An 18194-nucleotide genomic window follows, 5' to 3' on the forward strand; every position below is an offset into this window, starting at 1 on the left:
AGAAGGTACCAAAGGTTTAGCCAGACATGGGGTAATAAGTTGGCATTCATGTAATTTGTCATATAACTTGTTGCATGAGATTGAATGAAAACAGGGTAGAGATTCCCTTGATATAATCGTTTCCTTACTATTTCCTTCCTGAAAATGTTTGCTTTGAATGTCTGACTTTTGACCATTTTCTTGAGAGATGAGTTTACTAGAAAATTTCTCTTTTTCAACCATATTTGAGTTTCTGAGGAGCTTAGGTTTCCCATTTTCGAAACATGACAACCCTTCTGCCATAAGGTATTGGACTTTTAATTTCAACATTATGCAACTTTCAGTAGAATGACCAAAATCTCCATAATGATAATTGCATGGATTCTCGATATTTTTCCAATTTGGATGCAAATAAGTACTAGGAGGAATGAGTGTTACAAGACCACTTTCAAATAGAAAAGGTAGCAACTCTAAATACGAAATTAGAATTAGAATGAAATGTACCATCATCTTTTCCTTCTTGCATTTTTTTATCCATTTTCAATGGGACTTGTTCCATATTTCTCTTCTTTGTACCAGCTTCAATGTCCATGTTATCTTTCATATTTCTTGATTTGTCAAAATGGGTTGGATTTTTATACTCCATAATGGGTTCTTGGTCATTTGTTATCATATCAGTGAAATCTAGACTTTTTCCTGAGGCTTTCATCTTTTCATGCTCAATAGGGTCTTCTGACATTTTCTCCCCATATAGCAAAGTAACCATCATACTCATTATCTTGTTTCTTCAAGCATTTCTCGTTGGATTTCCATAAGTTGTTCTTGGATTCTTTAATCCTTCTAACTCGAGCTAATATTCCATTCATTACTTTTAATCTTTTTTAAGACCTACCCCTGATGTACTTTCAAAATTCCTGATTCCAAAATCCTTTACTGATTATTCCCATGTGATGTTATGCAAAGCATGAATACAAATATAAATGTAAATATAAATTCATGTCTGAAAGAGTGTAATTTAAGAGTAATTATCTTAAAACAACTTCCATTGAACACAAAAAGGGTTTTTTCATATATCGAAAGATCATTACATATAAGGGATAACTTTCCCTTCTAATTTCTCTATCTCCTTAAAAAGTCAAGTTAATTTCCATTTATGCTCCCGAATCAAATCATCATTCTGCTTTAGCTCCCTTATAAAACCAGCTAAATTCACCAGCTTGTGGGCTACCTAGCTTGCTTGAGCAACAGCTTTCTTCAAGTCATTATCTTTTCCTTGAATCTTGCCTGCCATTTCCCGAAGTTACAGACAATATTACTCATTTTCGTTTATCAGAGAACCTTTATGCTCAAGAAGTTCTTATACTAGAACTCTATAATCATCCACCATTTTTATCAATGTGTGGTTCTGAGCTCTAATGGATTTTAATTCAGCATTAATCTCACATTGATGGATCAGATATGAAGTTTCCATATTGGAAATATCCTTCTTCAATATCTGGCTTTCAGCTTGACATTTTTCCAAATTTGTGATGGATGCGTTGTATATTTCTTTAGCAATTTGAAAGTCATAGAAGAATTTCTTTGTTTGATCCTCAAGTTGTTTTTTCCAATACTCAACACCACTCTTCAATTTAATGATTTCTATCATTCATTCTTCAGGAGTATTTCCTGATCCAACATCTTTGAAGGTTTGACTGACTTTTCGGAAATCATCAAGCATGGCTTCGACCTCTGTGCTTAATTTCTTGTTTTCGTTTTTCTAAAAAGGGGCTTGAGCTTCATAAAAATTTTCTCCCTTGTGACTGCTTCTATTGATGCTCTTACCATAAAAAGATTTTGGTACCAATCTACCAGGATTTTTGCATGCATACCCCTCAATTATTTTAAAAGTTCTTTCAAGATATCCTTCTTTGGCTGCTTCACAATTTACTTGATCATGAAACCCTTTGTCCATAATGAAAGCATTTAGTTTTGATAATCACTCTTGAATCAACACCCTTGAGTATGTCATGATTATGCAAATGCAAACAGAATAATTAATATGTGCATTTTCAGAATATATATAAAATTGGTTAGTAAGAAACAAATCATATCCTAACCTCATGCTTTCTAGTTCCATGCTTTGTTTGAAAAAATAACCTAACCACATGATTTCTAGTTCGTATGCATTTATTTAGAAAACAAAATAATACTAAATAAAATGAAAAACTCAACATGCTTTCCCTTGTGTACTTAATTTTACAAGACTCAATCAGGTTAGGCTCCGCGTAGACTTCAGCTCTAAGTTTATTATATGATGGGTTATGACTCTAGGGTAAAAGGGTTAACGAATTGTCTTTTGTCGGTGTCCCCTTGGACTACCAAACCCTCAATCCTAGTCCATTACAGACTTTCGGATTAAGTTCAATTCGAAGGAACACAGTTCCTTAAGTCCATACGGAGGTGAAAACCACACAATGAACATAAGGTGTGAGCTCAAAGAATGGTCCCCTATCCCATACGGAGGTGAAAACCACAAGAGGGAATAGTTTTTCATTCACTTAAACATGATAAGAGATGGGTTTTAGCTCATGTCATGAATGCAGTGCACAGTGGGTGAGGAAAAACAGAAAATAAAAATAATATACAACTATTATTCTATTTTAATGGCTTAAAATTAAATCTGTATACATAAAAACAAAAGTTAGTAAAATAATAAAAATAATTAAAACAAATTTATTATTTATTGCAAAGATAATTAATTAATAAATTTGTGGCTGGACTCTCATTTTTTTAAAAAATCCCCAGTGGATTCGCCAAGCTATCGAGACGTTTCTCTGCCCTAGCGATGGAGAGTGTAAATAGTACACCTCAAGGAGTGTAACTAGTCTCGAAAAAGTAAGTGCTTATCTTCCATGAATCAGATAAAACACCAAAATGTAGAGTCGCCACCAATCTTTTTATTTGGTGAGATTGGTCACCAAAATGTCATATTATTCTAATAAAATTCCTAAGAATAATATTAAAATAATACAACTTGGGTTTGTTTTACCAGAAAAATGAGTTTGGGAGTCGGTTACGTATGAGGAAGGATTAGCACCCTCAAAACGCCTAAAATTGGTAGCGGTGTTTATTAATTAAATGTCTTTGCAGTAAATGATAAATTTATATTTAAATAATAAATAATTATTAGATAATATCAATATTATTAATCCTATTATAAGATAAAGTATTATAAATATATTAATTAAAATTACATATGATTAATCCTAAAGTATAAATATTAGTTTATCACATAATGTAATAACTATTAATAATTAATACATAAAATATTAATATTAATTAATCTTAATTTGAAATAGTCCTAAAATATTATACTAAGAATGTAATTTACTCTAAATTATTAACTCGGATTAAAATATAAGTTTATTAATATTTAGGAACTAAATACATAATTAATCTATATATATATATATATAATGACTAAAATATAAATATACAGAATTAAAATACCAAATTAAAATACGAATAAACCTGATTTCGATGACCAAATCGTAAAGCTTATATAACCATAGGGATTACGTGGGTAGTTAACCCATGCTAAAATTACAAAGATACCCTCCCTAAAATGACATCATTCAGGAGAGGGTATATATTGCCCAAAACCGGCCCTCTAAGGGTCATTCTCTCATTTCCTCGTTTTGCTTCTCTCTCAAAGGAGAGAGAAGCTCTCTCTTCTCTCTAAATTCCCTCGCCTGAAGGATGGCTACCACCTGTCGACCACCCTGTTCCGCCATATTTCGCCTTCGAAATTTACAAATAACCCTTAAATCAAAGTTCTCAACACCCTAAAGCCAAATCTGGTCTTCGTTTCTCCTAAAAGCCCTTAAAATTTCCTAGATCTAGGTTTATACCTTCGATCTTTCGGTGGTTTCCGATGATGTTTAAGCTCTCCTTCGTGGTTAGTTTCTTTTTGTCTTCATTTCGATTATTTTCAGTTTCTGTTGGTTGCTCGCCGTTGTTTTCCGTTGTTGTTATATTGGGCACCTCTTTCTTGCTCTCTATTATTGTTGTTCTTGTTCTTGTTGTTTTTTTTCAGGTTTGATCGAGTCCTTATATAGGGCTCAGTGGTGCTTCCTTCGGGTCGGTCACGAGGGTGTACTCCGGTGAGTCACCAAGGCTATGGTGGTGACTCACCTAGGGGTGGTGAGGTGTACGAATGATATTCACCTTCTGGATCCTTCTATTGGAGGCGGCGACATCGTGACGACAAGCAGTTAGAGCAGTGGAGGTGGCAGAATGATAACCCTAAGGTTGCAATGAAACCCTAGGGTTTCTGGAATCATCTGGAAGAATCTAATGCGTCGATCTTCATCTGGATCGGACAGTGGAGATGAGCTGGCGGCTGGGGCTGTATGTGAGAAACCCTAGCAGACCTTAGACTTCACGTGGGCCTGCTAGATCTGGGCCTGAATCGGATCTGTTAGGCCAACTGGGTAGGATCCAAATCTTTAATTGTAAATGGGCCTCTGGGCTATAATTGTGATATTGGGCCTCGACTTTGTAATATTTGTAAATGCAAATATAATAAAATAATATATATATAATAAATATGTAATATAATAATAATATAATTAATAATAAAAATAGACAAAAATTAGTGTCAACTCACATCAAGTGATTTCAGTGGTAAAATGAAGTATATGTAAGATTCGAAAGGTCATATTTGTAGAATGTGTGCACATTACCAATGATTTAACGGTTATGTTATTATTTGTATTATATATAAGTTACAGATTTAGTCTATTCGAAAAGAAAGTTATAGATTGAATACATGCCTTTTAATTTAATTAATTTAATCCTATTACTTTTTAAAATTTAAAGATCAAGCTTACTCAAATAATACTAAGACGATATAACTAAACTACATGACTTAAAATTATCAAATTGGAGAACATGAACTAAATCTAACTAAGGTATAATATAGAGACTAATGACTTAATTTAATTTAATAGATTTCACAACTACTATCTGAATTAGGATCGAAATTTTAAATCTGAAAAGTACAAAGACTAAAATAATGAAATTAAAGTAAAAGAACTAAATCCAAAATTTATGTATAATACAAGTATTAATCATAGAATTTAGTCTATTTAAATTGTTGTAACAGTATGATATCAACTGAACTCATAATATTTTATTTGTTTATAAATAAACATTTTCGTTTTACCAAAGTTAACCACTAAACCAATAGATTGAACCAACAAGTCTTGCTCAACTTTTACAACCATGCATGCTATTTTGAATTTATATATTTTACATTTATTTTGGATAAATTTATATATTGTCAATGAACATCTAATGCACACATGATAAATAATATAGTAATTTATTTATGTTTGAAACCAGTCTGGATTGAATCTTACAATCATGCATATTCTTTTGGATTTAAATTATTTTTTAAGGAATTGATCCTAATTAAAAATCCTTTTTGAAGTTTCAAGTAACTGTTTATGTTACAGAGTAGTGAAAGTCCAATGCATGGCTAGTGTTTACTGCGCTTACACTGCTACTTTTTGTTTGTGTTCTTTCTGAGTTGTAAGGAATGTGTCCCATATAACGTTGTTAAGGAGGTGCTCTATCACCCATGATCCAAGACCCCTCTAAATACGGTGCCGTCTTTCAGATTAGCATCTCCTCCTGCGACAAATCCAACTTCAACGTGCCGGAAAATTTCACTATCGGAGTTCAAGACTGATACCTGTGCGGCACCAGTTCAGGTTGCACCGAGTAAGTATAGTTCGGATGGAGGTCGTCGGTGGACACAAGCTCTTGGTAAATGTAGTTCAGATGGAGGTCTTCTGTTGTTTTGACCCTATTTTTCTCTTGAATTGAACTGTGGAATGTGAGCTGTATGAACTCCCAATTTCTGGCATCAACTACTCCAAAGTGCCGTGTATCATTCATTGTCTGGATTCTACAATAGCACCATAGTTCCTTGTCCCAAGTGCAGCTGCAGCTGCCAAGGATTACATGGAGCAAAATGTATAAAGTAAATCTTTATCCTTTCATACACGCATGTATCAGTATGCATACATACATATGTACGTACATACTTGTATGCATGCATGAATGAATGCATACATGTATACCTAGTATTGCATGATTGTTGAATTTTGAGGGCATTCCTTCTTGAAGCTGCATGTGAATACTTACAATTTCATAGGTTCTGATGATTACTTCTCAACAGTTTCGGTGAAACACCGTCGTCGTTGCAACAAATAAAACACAAAAATCGGGAGCCGCCATCTTTAGTGAGGTGCTCGGAATATAGGTGTCCACTATGGGTTCAATGGCAAATGAAACAAAGCTAGACACGCAGTTGGAGGGTGAAGATAACGGTGCATAATCATAACATCGTGAAGAATTACAGGGAGTCGAACTCGGTCACATTGCACCCCAATCTGAAAAGCTAATATGGTTTTATCAGTAAGTTCATTTTGCTATCCAGAATATGCACTGCCATCTTTTTCTCAGTTTCTGGTAAAGTAATGAGCTTAATAATGAAAATGTATGAGCAATGTAGACTTCTAGTTCCCAATTGTAAAAATAATAAAAAAAAACTTTTCTTTGCTCTGTTTAAAGTTGTTAAAAGAATTAGAAAACCACCTACAGGGTTTTGGGATTCTTTGATGCTCTCTTGATCGTGAATACCTAGAAAGATTGTATATATATTTATATATTTTTTGTGAATGAATGTATAACTAATATACTTCTCGGGGTTATTGACTTATTGTTTAAGGTTGGAAATTTGATCTGAGAGAACATTGTGATCAATTTACTTCGCCCATTGATTCTAGCTTAAGATAGCAGTAGGAAAAAAATCAAGATTACCGTGGAGAATAGGGCTTTCTTCTAACAAATAATGTTATCCTTCAACGGATCTAATATTCAAGAATCGTTTACAGCTACCCTAAATAGTAAGGGCATTATTATAGGAGCTCTAAGGTAAAATTCCTCTCCTCCCCTGCAAAAGACAATTTTTACTTATAAGGGGCTTCTTCCTTGGGACTTCTTTCACGACTCTCTCCGATCATGCTCCAAGATTTTCAACAATAAAATAATAAGGATAAACTATGTATTTAGTCATCCAACTACTCCCATGATTCTATTTTGATAACCAACTATTTTTTCTTAAATCATACCTAAAGTTATATTTTTATTTCGTCTTAATCACTCACCGTTAAAAATAAACAAAAAAGTTGGCATGGCAATTATTTTTTTGAAAAAAAGGTAATTAGGTAACTAAATACGTAGCTTACCCAAATAATTATCCTAACTGAATTTGACAATTGACAACTACCATGGCAATTTGCAGATGAGATTGATCGTGGTGGGTTAACACACAGCTCAATGATGGTTGTGGGGCAAAGGGGTGACCACTTGACCAGCCTGGCTGCATTAGAAACTTTCTTTCACATATGCGTCGCTTTCAACTTGCATTATTGACCCTACCCTCCAAAAGTAATTAGCAAATACATTCGTTGTTGCTCTTTTTCTTAAACAATCCTATTCTTCCCGTCCTGCAGTAGCTGGACAAATGCGTGAGTAGCCAAGGGATTTGCACTCTAGGAAGGTTTGTAACGACAACAATGTTAAAATAAACTCAAGTTTGTTAAAAAAAACAAATGAGAATATTTGGACCTTATTTCAACAACTCTAATTTTTCATAAGAAAACTAATAATAGTTGTAAAATAACCCCTGATAATGCCAAGGGAAAAGATGGAGAGGGGTTAAATAATATATAGTATCAGGGCAGCTCCTTGATTGCAAACATCAAACTATCTTCAAGATGAGGATCAATACCTGGCAAATACATATATCCAACAGAGCCCATAAATATGACAGAGACTTGATTAAAAGCATTGTACAATAAATATTTTCCTGCCATTATGCCTTATATATAATGCACATCTAAACAGCCTAAAGATCTCCTCACAATGAGGTGGGATCCACTGGGGATACTCCAAATGGAGGAAAAATAAATTTCACAATCATAGCAACCACTGATGAATAGACAGGAAGGAGGGAAATGTTCTTATGTTTACCACCTCAGGCGAATCATGTGCCAGAAATCAAATTTGCTGGCAATGACTACCAGGTGCACATCAAGATTTAATTGGCTGAAAGGAAAATAAAAAGGGTAAGATATGACGTAAAGTAAAGAGAATATCAGGCAGAGGGAGGGCACCAAGACTGGATGAACTTAGCTTTATCCCCGCGCAAAGGGATGTGGAAGCAACAAATTTGGTCAGTATGGCAGTTCCAGTTGAAGTAGTTGCCCAAAAAGCTCTGGCTAGATTAGATATTTAAATGCAGTGGACCAGTGACAGTGTCATGACCGGAACTGGTATCCCTCTATTTCAGAGATAGGTTTGCAAATTGGGAATCAATATCTCTACTGCTAGAGCGTTGATGGCTTGATGATGGATGCTTGTGCTTCTGCTGCTGTTGATTTTGTTGCTGCTGGTACAAGCCTCGTAGCCTACCAAGTTCCCTCTCCAATACTTCCTGCTCCACTGAGCACAATGATTGCATGAATTAGTTTGCCTTCTATAAAATTTTGTTTTAACCAAATAAAATAATTGATGATGTAGCAAGAGAGACCAATGATGGCCTATCAGACACATTTGCCTTTCTCCGTGATAATTCATGCTTTTGAAAGATCCAACGCATTGTTATAGATGACTACTCCCCACAAGGAAAACGCAAAATCACTTTTCCCAACCAAAAGAATAAGACATGGACTATTCATATCCTATATTTTCCCTCCTAACACGAAGGTAAAACAAGCGAAATTTATTCACTCATGAGTTAGTAAACTAATCATAATAAACTAATCATTTATATCCTTTATTATCATAATAAACTAATCATAATAAACTAATCGTTTATATCCTTTACTATCATAATAAACTAATCATAACCAAAGGAACCTACGATCTCTAATACAAATTTCTGCATATATATTCTTCCTTCTCTCAAATAATTCTAGAATTTGATAGTAAATTTCAGTTTACAAAGCAACTCATGCTCAAACTATCTCAAACCAATTCTTCGGTAACTATTTTGGTCAAAGTTTCAATGAATTGAAATGTTTTCCCCCTTTTAAAGCATATTCATTAGAAGCCTATGGAATATAAAAACCTACCTGGTTTTAGCATACTGCCAATTTGCATGGGCCATACAAATAATTAAAACGTAGAGATGAAAAAGGTGAAATGCAATTGTAATGCAGAAAAACAACATTTAATCATAGCATTAGACGTCATAAGTTAGACAATTACGATATTTGATGGCCTGCTCTTGAGCTAAACTCTCTAAACGTTGAGTAAGAGCTTTGTTCTCCATGGTAAGAATAAGATTCCGTTGGTTAAGAAATTCAAGCTCAGCTGAAACTTCAGATCCTTCAGCCTGTCAAGTAAGAAACGGAATAACACTTCATCATAAGGAACATACTCCCTCATAACTTTCAAGTCAATTTCAAAAGTAGTACATGTTAAAAAACTTCATTTCAGACTAATTCTTGCCTGCAAAGCTTGTACATTTCTTTCCAGCTCAGCTATGTACTGAAGTTTACGCACTCTTGAGCGTTGAGCAAATTGCCTGCAATAGACAATAACAAAGTACCGTAATCAAACATTTTCTACCAATTTAGGCCTTGGTATAACAACTAATTTTTTTATAGAAGTTCTAAGAATCACACAGCAAAAGTAAATCAAAGTCACTAGTTACTAGCAAAAGAAATATCTTAAACACCAGGCACCCAAAAAAGAATAGAGAAAGAACGAAAGTGATATGGCATTCCACCAAGAAAAAAGAGAACATAATAAAATGTATTTATGTTATCCTTTTGTGAGTATAACAAATTCCATTGAACAAAAGAAAGCATAAGAAATTCCAGCCAAAATAGCCAAGGTAAAAGGCCAAAAAATGCAAAACAACTAGAAAGTGAATTGAAATGCAAGAAATATCTAATCATGCAATCATTCCTAGGGAAGCTGCAGATCCATATCTTAGCGTTATCTATAAATCCCGTTGAAAAGTAACTTAGAACTCCTTGTCAATTTGATCATTATAAGCAAAAAAGTAACTATTAACAACATTAGAGGCATTATAAGCAACTATCAATATTCCCTGAGCTCATAAACTGTAACTTTTAAAAGATATTGATGACGGTATGAGATTTTGCTCGATGCAAGCACAAGGGGGGGAAGCAACAACAATAGCAGGCCTTGCAACCAGGAAACACAATATATCACTAGAGTATTACTATACCAAATTGCGGAACAACAAAAATGGCTACTCACTGCTTGGCTCTTTTTGTGTCACTGTCAGATCCAGAAGACTTGGCGTGGGAATTATCTTTTTTCTCAGAAGAAGCTTCAGCATCAAAAGGGACAGATTTAGCAGAATCTTGTTTTCCATTTGCTGTTGTTGGTATACCCTCTAGTTTTCGTGGTGAAAATGATCCTAAACCCTGAACAAATGTGTTTTCTCTAAGTGAAGGAGGCCCTCTTGGATGGGTCACAGCATTCAAAGATGAATCCCAAGCCCTATTCTTTTGCTTTAACAAGTTCTCATCGGCGTAGAAAGAGTTAAGCTGAGCATCTTTACAAATGTGATGATCAAAGTCATGAGATGGCCAAGAAAGTTCAGGATTCATATTTCTATAACTATAATCATCCTGAGATGCATAATCTAGGTTAGGAGCACTAGATACATCAATGTATGTAAAAGAGTCACTCGATGATCGTCGATGGCCTCCTCTGCGCACGGGAGTCTCTGGCTCATTAAGGAGATCATCAAGCCAAGAAGGTTGTTCCTCTATCAAAAAGCTTTCAGAGGAAGTGCGCTGGTGGTATGCACTTCCCTCTCTAGGTTTTTGAACCACTTTTGATCCAAGTACATTGTTGGGCGCATTATCATTATATGTTGAGGAAACAGTAGGAAATGGACATTTTGGAGGAAGTAAGGCGTGCTTTCCAGGAAACATCAAATTTCTTATATTTGTTGATCTCTTGGAATTCGCCATGGCCGAGATCAACCAGTTCCTATGCAGGGAACATGAGAAACTGATCATGAAATAGATAATTAGGATAAGAACAAAGGCAAACATAAAAGTCCTATAAAAAGAGTTGTGATGTCAATTTCAGTTCAGAAACCAAGAGACAGTAAGCCATCCCTTCAACAAAGGAAATCAGAAAAAACAATATACTGTACCATGCATCAAACCTATCAATCATATAGCAGACAGTGATCTTAACATAAATAAGTTTGTCTGGCACACAGCATCGTATAACAAGTAGATATTCTATCACATAATTTTATTTTTATTAAAAAAAAACTCATAAGTTATGCCTTCAACATGACTTTACGTCTTACATCAACATCAATTTTGTCCCTAGTTCCAATTGCTACATCAACATACCCGGAAAAAAAAAGATAATGTCAAACAAACACTATAGTTACAAGAACTCTGCTTTTATGTTGTAGGTAGAAGATTCTAACATTACACAACACTTTTATGAAGATCTATATGTTGATTGTTTAAATCAAAACTGTGCATTAAAAACATATAAAATACTCAAACACTGTGTCACAAAAGAATGTTTCCCAGTCTCGGTCAAACAAGAAGACTTATCCGATGATATCATATTCATATTGTGTCTAAAAAGTGACCATTTTCGCATATGCAGCAAAGCATGTAATCTGCAATGAAATAGCAGCATATTCCTCACAAACAGGAAAATATAAATCAGGAGTTCATGACTTTCCATACAACATGATCTAAGTAATCTATTCATAAACTTAAATGAGACACTCCAATTGCATCTAACAAAACTGGAAGAAAAAAAATGCAAAGGAAACCTGTTAAAATTAACAGATTCAATTAGCTAAGAACAACGATTCTGACATTATCTATAGTTCCTCCACCCAAACAGGAAAAATAAAAAGCAACATCAAAAACCTAATTAAATTCTGTTCAGAATAATAAAAAAGAATAAATAAAAAAAATAAAACAGAGACTAAGCTAAATAAAGTATAGAATCCTTAAAACTTATTTTCCGCATTTTATCAGCAACCAGAAGGGAGCCCAGAAAATCTAAAGATAAATAAAAGCCAAAATGCAGCTCATGATTAAAAAAAAGAATTCTTAATCGTTGAATATTATATGTTCTGTATTCAGCATAAAAAGGAAATGTTACACAATATGTGAGATGAAAATGAATTCAAATTAACTCGAAAAAGGAATTAATATTTTCTAAGATTCACAAACAGATTGAAAAACAAACAAACGAAAAATAAGTTGAAATTTATAAATAAAAAAAATTTTGAAGCTTGCCTTTGGATTATTGAAGAAATAAGATCTCGGAATGTAAATCTTCAATTATACAGAATCCGAAATTAAGAATTTCCTAGGGTTTGCCCTTCTTTGGTTTTTCGGTTCGTATTATTATGAACCCTGGCCTGCTCTCCCTCTCTCTTTCTATTTATATTTCTCTCTCGGCGTTGTAAGCTGGAAGTGGGAATCACGAATCAGGGACCGGATTGAATAATTAAGTCTGAGAAAAAGACAAAAGTTGGAAAGTGGAAATACGTATCCCCCCACTTTTTAACCCCTCTAAATTTCTCATATTACACACTACTCCCTGTACATCGCCTATTTCTACTTGGATTGTTTCGAAGTTTTTTTAATTGGGTAAATACACAGATGGTTACTAATGTGTAAGGTAGGTTTCGTTTTCCCTACTGATGTTTCAAAAGTTATAAATTGGTCACTAATATTATCGATTGGTTATAAACTTGTTACTTAACGTTGATAGACGTTATTAGTAGTTAATCTAGGTAACGAAATGATAATGTGACACTATTTTCCCACACATTTGACTTTCCAAAGGTTTTGACCAACATTTAAGAAAAAAATTAAAGAACAAAAAGTTTATCTTCTTCTCCATTCTTCTCTCCCTCTCCTACTTACTTACAAACCAGAGGCGTAGGGCAATTAATACAGTAAGCAAAAAGAAGAAGATTTGACTTGGGTAATTAATAAAGTTAAAATATGTATATTTTTATCAACAAATATGGGGTTTTACCAGTAAGTATGAAAGGCGCAGGGCAAGTAAATGGTGGCCAAGTATTCAGCATGTTCCTTGAACTTTATAGCTTCGATCAGCTTCGTGGTCAGAATTGACTTGGCAAAGTGACAGCAGCAGCAGCTTCTGGTGATCTCCACAGATGATTTGAGAAACTTTGCAGTGAGTTAAAGACTTTCATTTCTGAGATTCGAATCGGTTGACCAATAGAATCGATGAAGGGACGAGATTTGAAGTGTTGGTAGATTAAGTTAAACAAATCCTCTAAAACTATAGGGTTTGAAGAAGAAGAACAAAGGTGGTAGAAACTCGTCTCTTCTTTCTTGGACATTGAAACATGCTTTGACATTATTCCCAACATTGTATTAACAACTATGTCTGCTGGAATCTACTTCAATAAACTCACTCATTAACAAAAGAGTAGGGAAGGAGAAGAAGAATGAAAAAATAAAAAGAATTCACTTACAATGTCAATGGAACAATTGGGATTTAGAGGAATTCAGTTAGCTTCACTTTGCCATAATATAGAATCACATGAGAGGATAGGAGAGAGAAGAAGAATGGAGAAGAAGATAAACTTTTTGTTCTTTAATTTTTTCCTTAAATGTTGGCCAAAAGCTTTAGAAAATCATGTGTGGGAAAATAGTGTCACATCACCGGTTTAATGTGCCACAACAACATTTTATTATTTACAGTCTGGTAACGTTCCGGTAACGTTGAGTGACCAGTTTGTAACAATCGATAATGTTAGTGATTGATTTATAATTTTTAAAACATCAGTAGGAAAAACAAAATATACCTCAAACATTAGTGATCATCTGTGTAGTTTATTCTTTTTAATTTTATACCACGGGTCAGTTCAGTTGGTTGAGATCAAGGAGTCAATTCTATAGTATTATTTAGTGATGGGCGCAAAACTTTAAGCTATGATAATATTTTTTAAATTTTAGAGGATAATAAATTTATAAATTTTTAAAAAGATAAAAAATAAATTATTAAAAATGAAAAAAAGTATTTAAATTTTATAATAATTTAAATTTTTTTATAGAAACCACAACCCCTACTCACCCCTCAATCCAGCCATAATATTATCATAATATATCAAAATGTCTAGAAAGTCTAGAATAACAAATCTAATTTCTGTTTCCCGTGAAAATATTGACTACTAGTGGTTGTCCTTATAGGTAAATTATATGTTTAGTATCTCAACTTTTATTGTGTTTATGTTTTGATTAACCAGTTTTCAAAAAAATTTATTTAATAATATGATTTCCAAATTTCATTTTTGGGTCACTTGATCATATCTAATGATGATTAAATTCTCGAAGTAAAATTATACAAAAGCCCCTGAAACTTTTCTTTCCAACCTTGATTTTTCATACTCCCTTTGACTCATCGATGTCGGGATATTTTATTTAAAATTCAAATGATGGAGAGAACGAGAAGAAGGAGAAAATCAATATATTTAGATTCAACAATGATCAGACGATGGAGATTACAGATCATACAAAAAGAGGCCGAAGATTTGATTTGAGTTTTGTCGATTTTAAGGAAATTTTGAGGAAAATCAAGTTGAAAGAATAAAAAAACGAAAAAAGAAAGGAGAAGTTTTGATACTAGTTGTGTCACAAACGATGATTGACAAAAGTTGAACGACAATAAAGAAGATATCGATCATAGGAAAGATGACAAGTTAAATGTTAAGTTAATTTAATAAACAAGTCTGCCCAAAATGCAACGTGTTAGTACGTCTGTTAGTGTTACACAACTAATGATTGAGTGATAAAATAAATAAATTTTGAAAGTTGGGTTATACAATAAAAACTTTGAAAGTTGAGTAACCAAAACAAAAATAAAGTGAAAGTTTAGTGATTAGAAGCATAGTTCATCTTAAGAATATGGCATAATGACTAAGAATACTCTTAACATTTGATAAAATAATCACTTTATCCTTTATTCTTTTTTTATCACATTAACCCCTAATATTTCATTTTAGGTTAAAGAAATTATTAGACTCATCAAAATAAATGGATGAAAATGCTAATGTGACGCGTCCACGTCATAGAAGATGCAAATTCAACATGAAAGAGATCATACTTTAATGAAAGATAGTAGACGCAAAAGACGTCATAGATTTAGTGTTTAAGGAAGCCAATGTATAATAACTTAAAATAAAATATTATTGAAAACTATCATGTCAGTAATTCTAATAAATTTTTAACAGTAAATGATCAAAATAAAATCAAAACGTAATGTTAAGTATAATATTTTAAAGAAAATGAATGATTGGAACAAAATAAAAGTGATAATTAAAATACTAATAGTATAGTTTAGATTATTTTCTATTACTTTGTACTTTTCTTTTTATATATCATCCAACGCTATTTTTTAGTAGGGGTGTTCAAAAATACATGAATTAGTTGATTCGACCTGTTGATCCTCCGACCTGAACCTAAAAAAATATGATAATTCTCTAAAAAAATATTATTCGACCGAGCCAACTACCCGACCTATAATTTTTTTAGGTAGTTGAACTGAGTCTGGGTCGAATTTTTTTATAACCAGGTACCTGACCCGATAGTTTTAATATATATATATATATATATATATATATATTAACCTTAAAATGAAATTGATGCACCGAAAATTTTCTTATATTTGTGTTATGTACTTCTATGTTTTAAATTTTTCGAAGAAGTTTTTATTAATTTATCAATATGAGATTCAAAAAAATCATGATCGATATTGATATTTTTAGTGTTTTCTTCTGAAAATAAACTTTAATACACACAAACAATATATATATATATATCCTTAAAACTAACTTCAAGTCACTGATTTTTGTGTGTAGAATGTGTATTATGAACTTCTAAATTTTTATGTATTTCCTATGTTATTTTTAAAAAAAGAATTTAAATTAAAAAATAATATATATATATATATATATATGAACGGGGTACACTCGACCCAAAAATTAAGAATATTCGAACTTAATAGATTGAACCACAGACCGATAAATATACTACCCAAATAACCGAATACTTGAAAAGGTGGTACCCGATTTTGAACACCTTTACTTTTTAATACATTATATAAAACTTTGGTAGCCAATATCCTCCGCCCCACATATTATTTATATTTATATTTTTATTTTTATTATGAAATATGTTGATGATGGGAGTCGGTCTAAATTAATTAGTTATAAGATACCTAAAAGCAATCAAAATAATAATAATTTAATTTCAAAAATAATATTAATATATCAAATAATTATGTGAATTTCATTTATCATTTTAAATATATTAATTTCTTTTATTAAATAGAAAGATTAGGATGACAATTTAACTTGAAATTAATAGGTTTCAATCTGTCCCAATTCGATAGGGATGGATTTTTTTTTTAAAATAATATAAGTTTTGATCGGGTCAAATAGGGTTTTCTAAGGGAGTGAGGTCGGGTGGAAGGTGAAAAACTCCGACCCGACCCAACCGAGGTTAATAAAGTAATTTCTTTAAAATGTTATTATTTTTTTAATTAAGTAATTATTTTATATCGGATCAAGCCAAGTCAAGTTAGATTTATACTCTAAAATTTTGGATTAGAACGAAGCGGAATGGAGGATATATATTTTTCAGGTCAAGTTGAGTCATGTAAATAATATTACGTCAGGTCAAATTCTGGTAGAGCATATATATATTTTTTAGTCGAATTAGGTAGATAAAAAACCCGACCCAATTAGACTCATTGGCATTCCTAAAAAAGATATTTACATTTATCATAAATGTCGGATTCGAATACTTATAAATTTCTTATACTTGACGATCACATCTGAATAAGCTTCTTTTAGATGAATTACGTATTTGATTATTATTGAGGGAGGTACCTACGATAAGAAGATATAAAACAACCCTAAATCAAGGGGGAGACCTTATTTTGATTCAACAACCTTAAAAATCACAAAAATTTTGTAGCAATTAATTTCACATAAATAGTCAAACAAACAAGAAGCGGGTGATCATCAGCGACCCTAACTATTATACAATTATAAAAGCATGAATGCTGAGAGCAATCATATAGAATGTACGCGTTTTTTTAAAGCTTAATACACTTTGAGGTATTTTTTTTTAACATAATCACTTGTATCAAATTTATTGATCAACTAATCTAGATCTGATATTGCAGAGCCAAAGGCGTCCCTCTTACCCTAGTTTACTCATTTCGCAATATATCTCAAATTGAATTTTATTATCTAAAGAATTTTTTATTAAAAATAGATGCTTAATATTTTCCCCGTTACATTTTTAAGTGTCTACCATTAAAAAGAACTGTTAAGTGTCACGTCTCGTTTTTTAAAATATTTTTAAATAATATTTACTTAAAAAAATAAAAAAAATCTAAATGTGACATGTGTCATTTAATTTTTTTAATAGTAAACACCTAAAAATGTAACAGAGAAAATATTAAACACAAATTTTTAACCAAAACAACTTTTAGACATTAAAAAGTCAATTTAAGGTATAATTTTAATATCTGTGTGATATGTACTGTAGATCTACTGTTTATATCCGCACGATTCGTGATATGTACTGTAGATCTACTACCTACGTCAGGACTACAGTTGGTGACACTGATGCATTCCCGGTGGAAATCGGACTCCACCAAGGGTCGGCTCTTAGCCCTTATATCTTCGCTTTGATTATGGACGACATCTATTGTGCGACACCAGACGGTGTTCCATGGTGTATGCTTTTCGCTGACGACATTGTCTTAGTGGCTGAAACAAAAACTAAGCTGAATAATAGACTGTCTACCTGGAAAACAGCTTTGGAAGAAAAAGGTCCAAGGATCAATATTGAAAAGACAGAGTATTTATGTTCAAACTTCAGTGGGAACCAAAACGATGAAGATGTAGATATATGCTTAGAAGGACACGTTCTCCCCTCAAAATATTGTTTCAAGTACCTAGGGTCTATGATACGTAAAGATGGGGGTGTAGATGAAGACGTTTCACACCGTAAAAAGGCGAGATGGCTAAAGTGGAGGGCTGCTACTGGAGTTTTGTGTGACAAGAAGGTACC

The 18194-nt window shown here is 32.7% G+C and overlaps 1 protein-coding gene across 1 annotated transcript; it reads right to left on the minus strand.

Moving 5' to 3' along the window:
- Positions 1-7787: 7787 nt before the first annotated feature.
- On the minus strand, positions 7788-12489 carry LOC120204974 (uncharacterized protein At4g06598-like). The gene is made up of 5 exons (XM_039204948.1): positions 12366-12489; positions 10330-11073; positions 9550-9625; positions 9307-9433; positions 7788-8538 (listed from the first exon to the last, which is right to left on the minus strand). Exons 2-5 carry the CDS (start codon positions 11052-11054, stop codon positions 8378-8380), a joined length of 1089 nt encoding a protein of 362 aa, XP_039060879.1. The 5' UTR covers positions 11055-11073; positions 12366-12489; the 3' UTR covers positions 7788-8377.
- Between the last annotated feature and the right edge of the window lie 5705 nt (positions 12490-18194).

Source organism: Hibiscus syriacus, unplaced genomic scaffold (assembly GCF_006381635.1).
Source record: "Hibiscus syriacus cultivar Baekdansim isolate YM2019G1 unplaced genomic scaffold, ASM638163v2 tig00011761_pilon, whole genome shotgun sequence".
Lineage (NCBI taxonomy): Eukaryota > Viridiplantae > Streptophyta > Magnoliopsida > Malvales > Malvaceae > Hibiscus > Hibiscus syriacus.

What these genes read in the sequence shown, in the direction of transcription:
- LOC120204974 (XM_039204948.1), bottom strand. Translation starts at nt 11,054, where the DNA reads ATGGCGAATTCCAAGAGATCAACAAATATAAGAAATTTGATGTTTCCT. An exon ending in GACACAAAAAGAGCCAAGCA is followed by an intron (nt 9,626 to 10,329) that starts GTGAGTAGCCAT and finishes TGTCTATTGCAG; the next exon opens with GCAATTTGCTCAACGCTCAA. An exon ending in GAAATGTACAAGCTTTGCAG is followed by an intron (nt 9,434 to 9,549) that starts GCAAGAATTAGT and finishes CTTACTTGACAG; the next exon opens with GCTGAAGGATCTGAAGTTTC.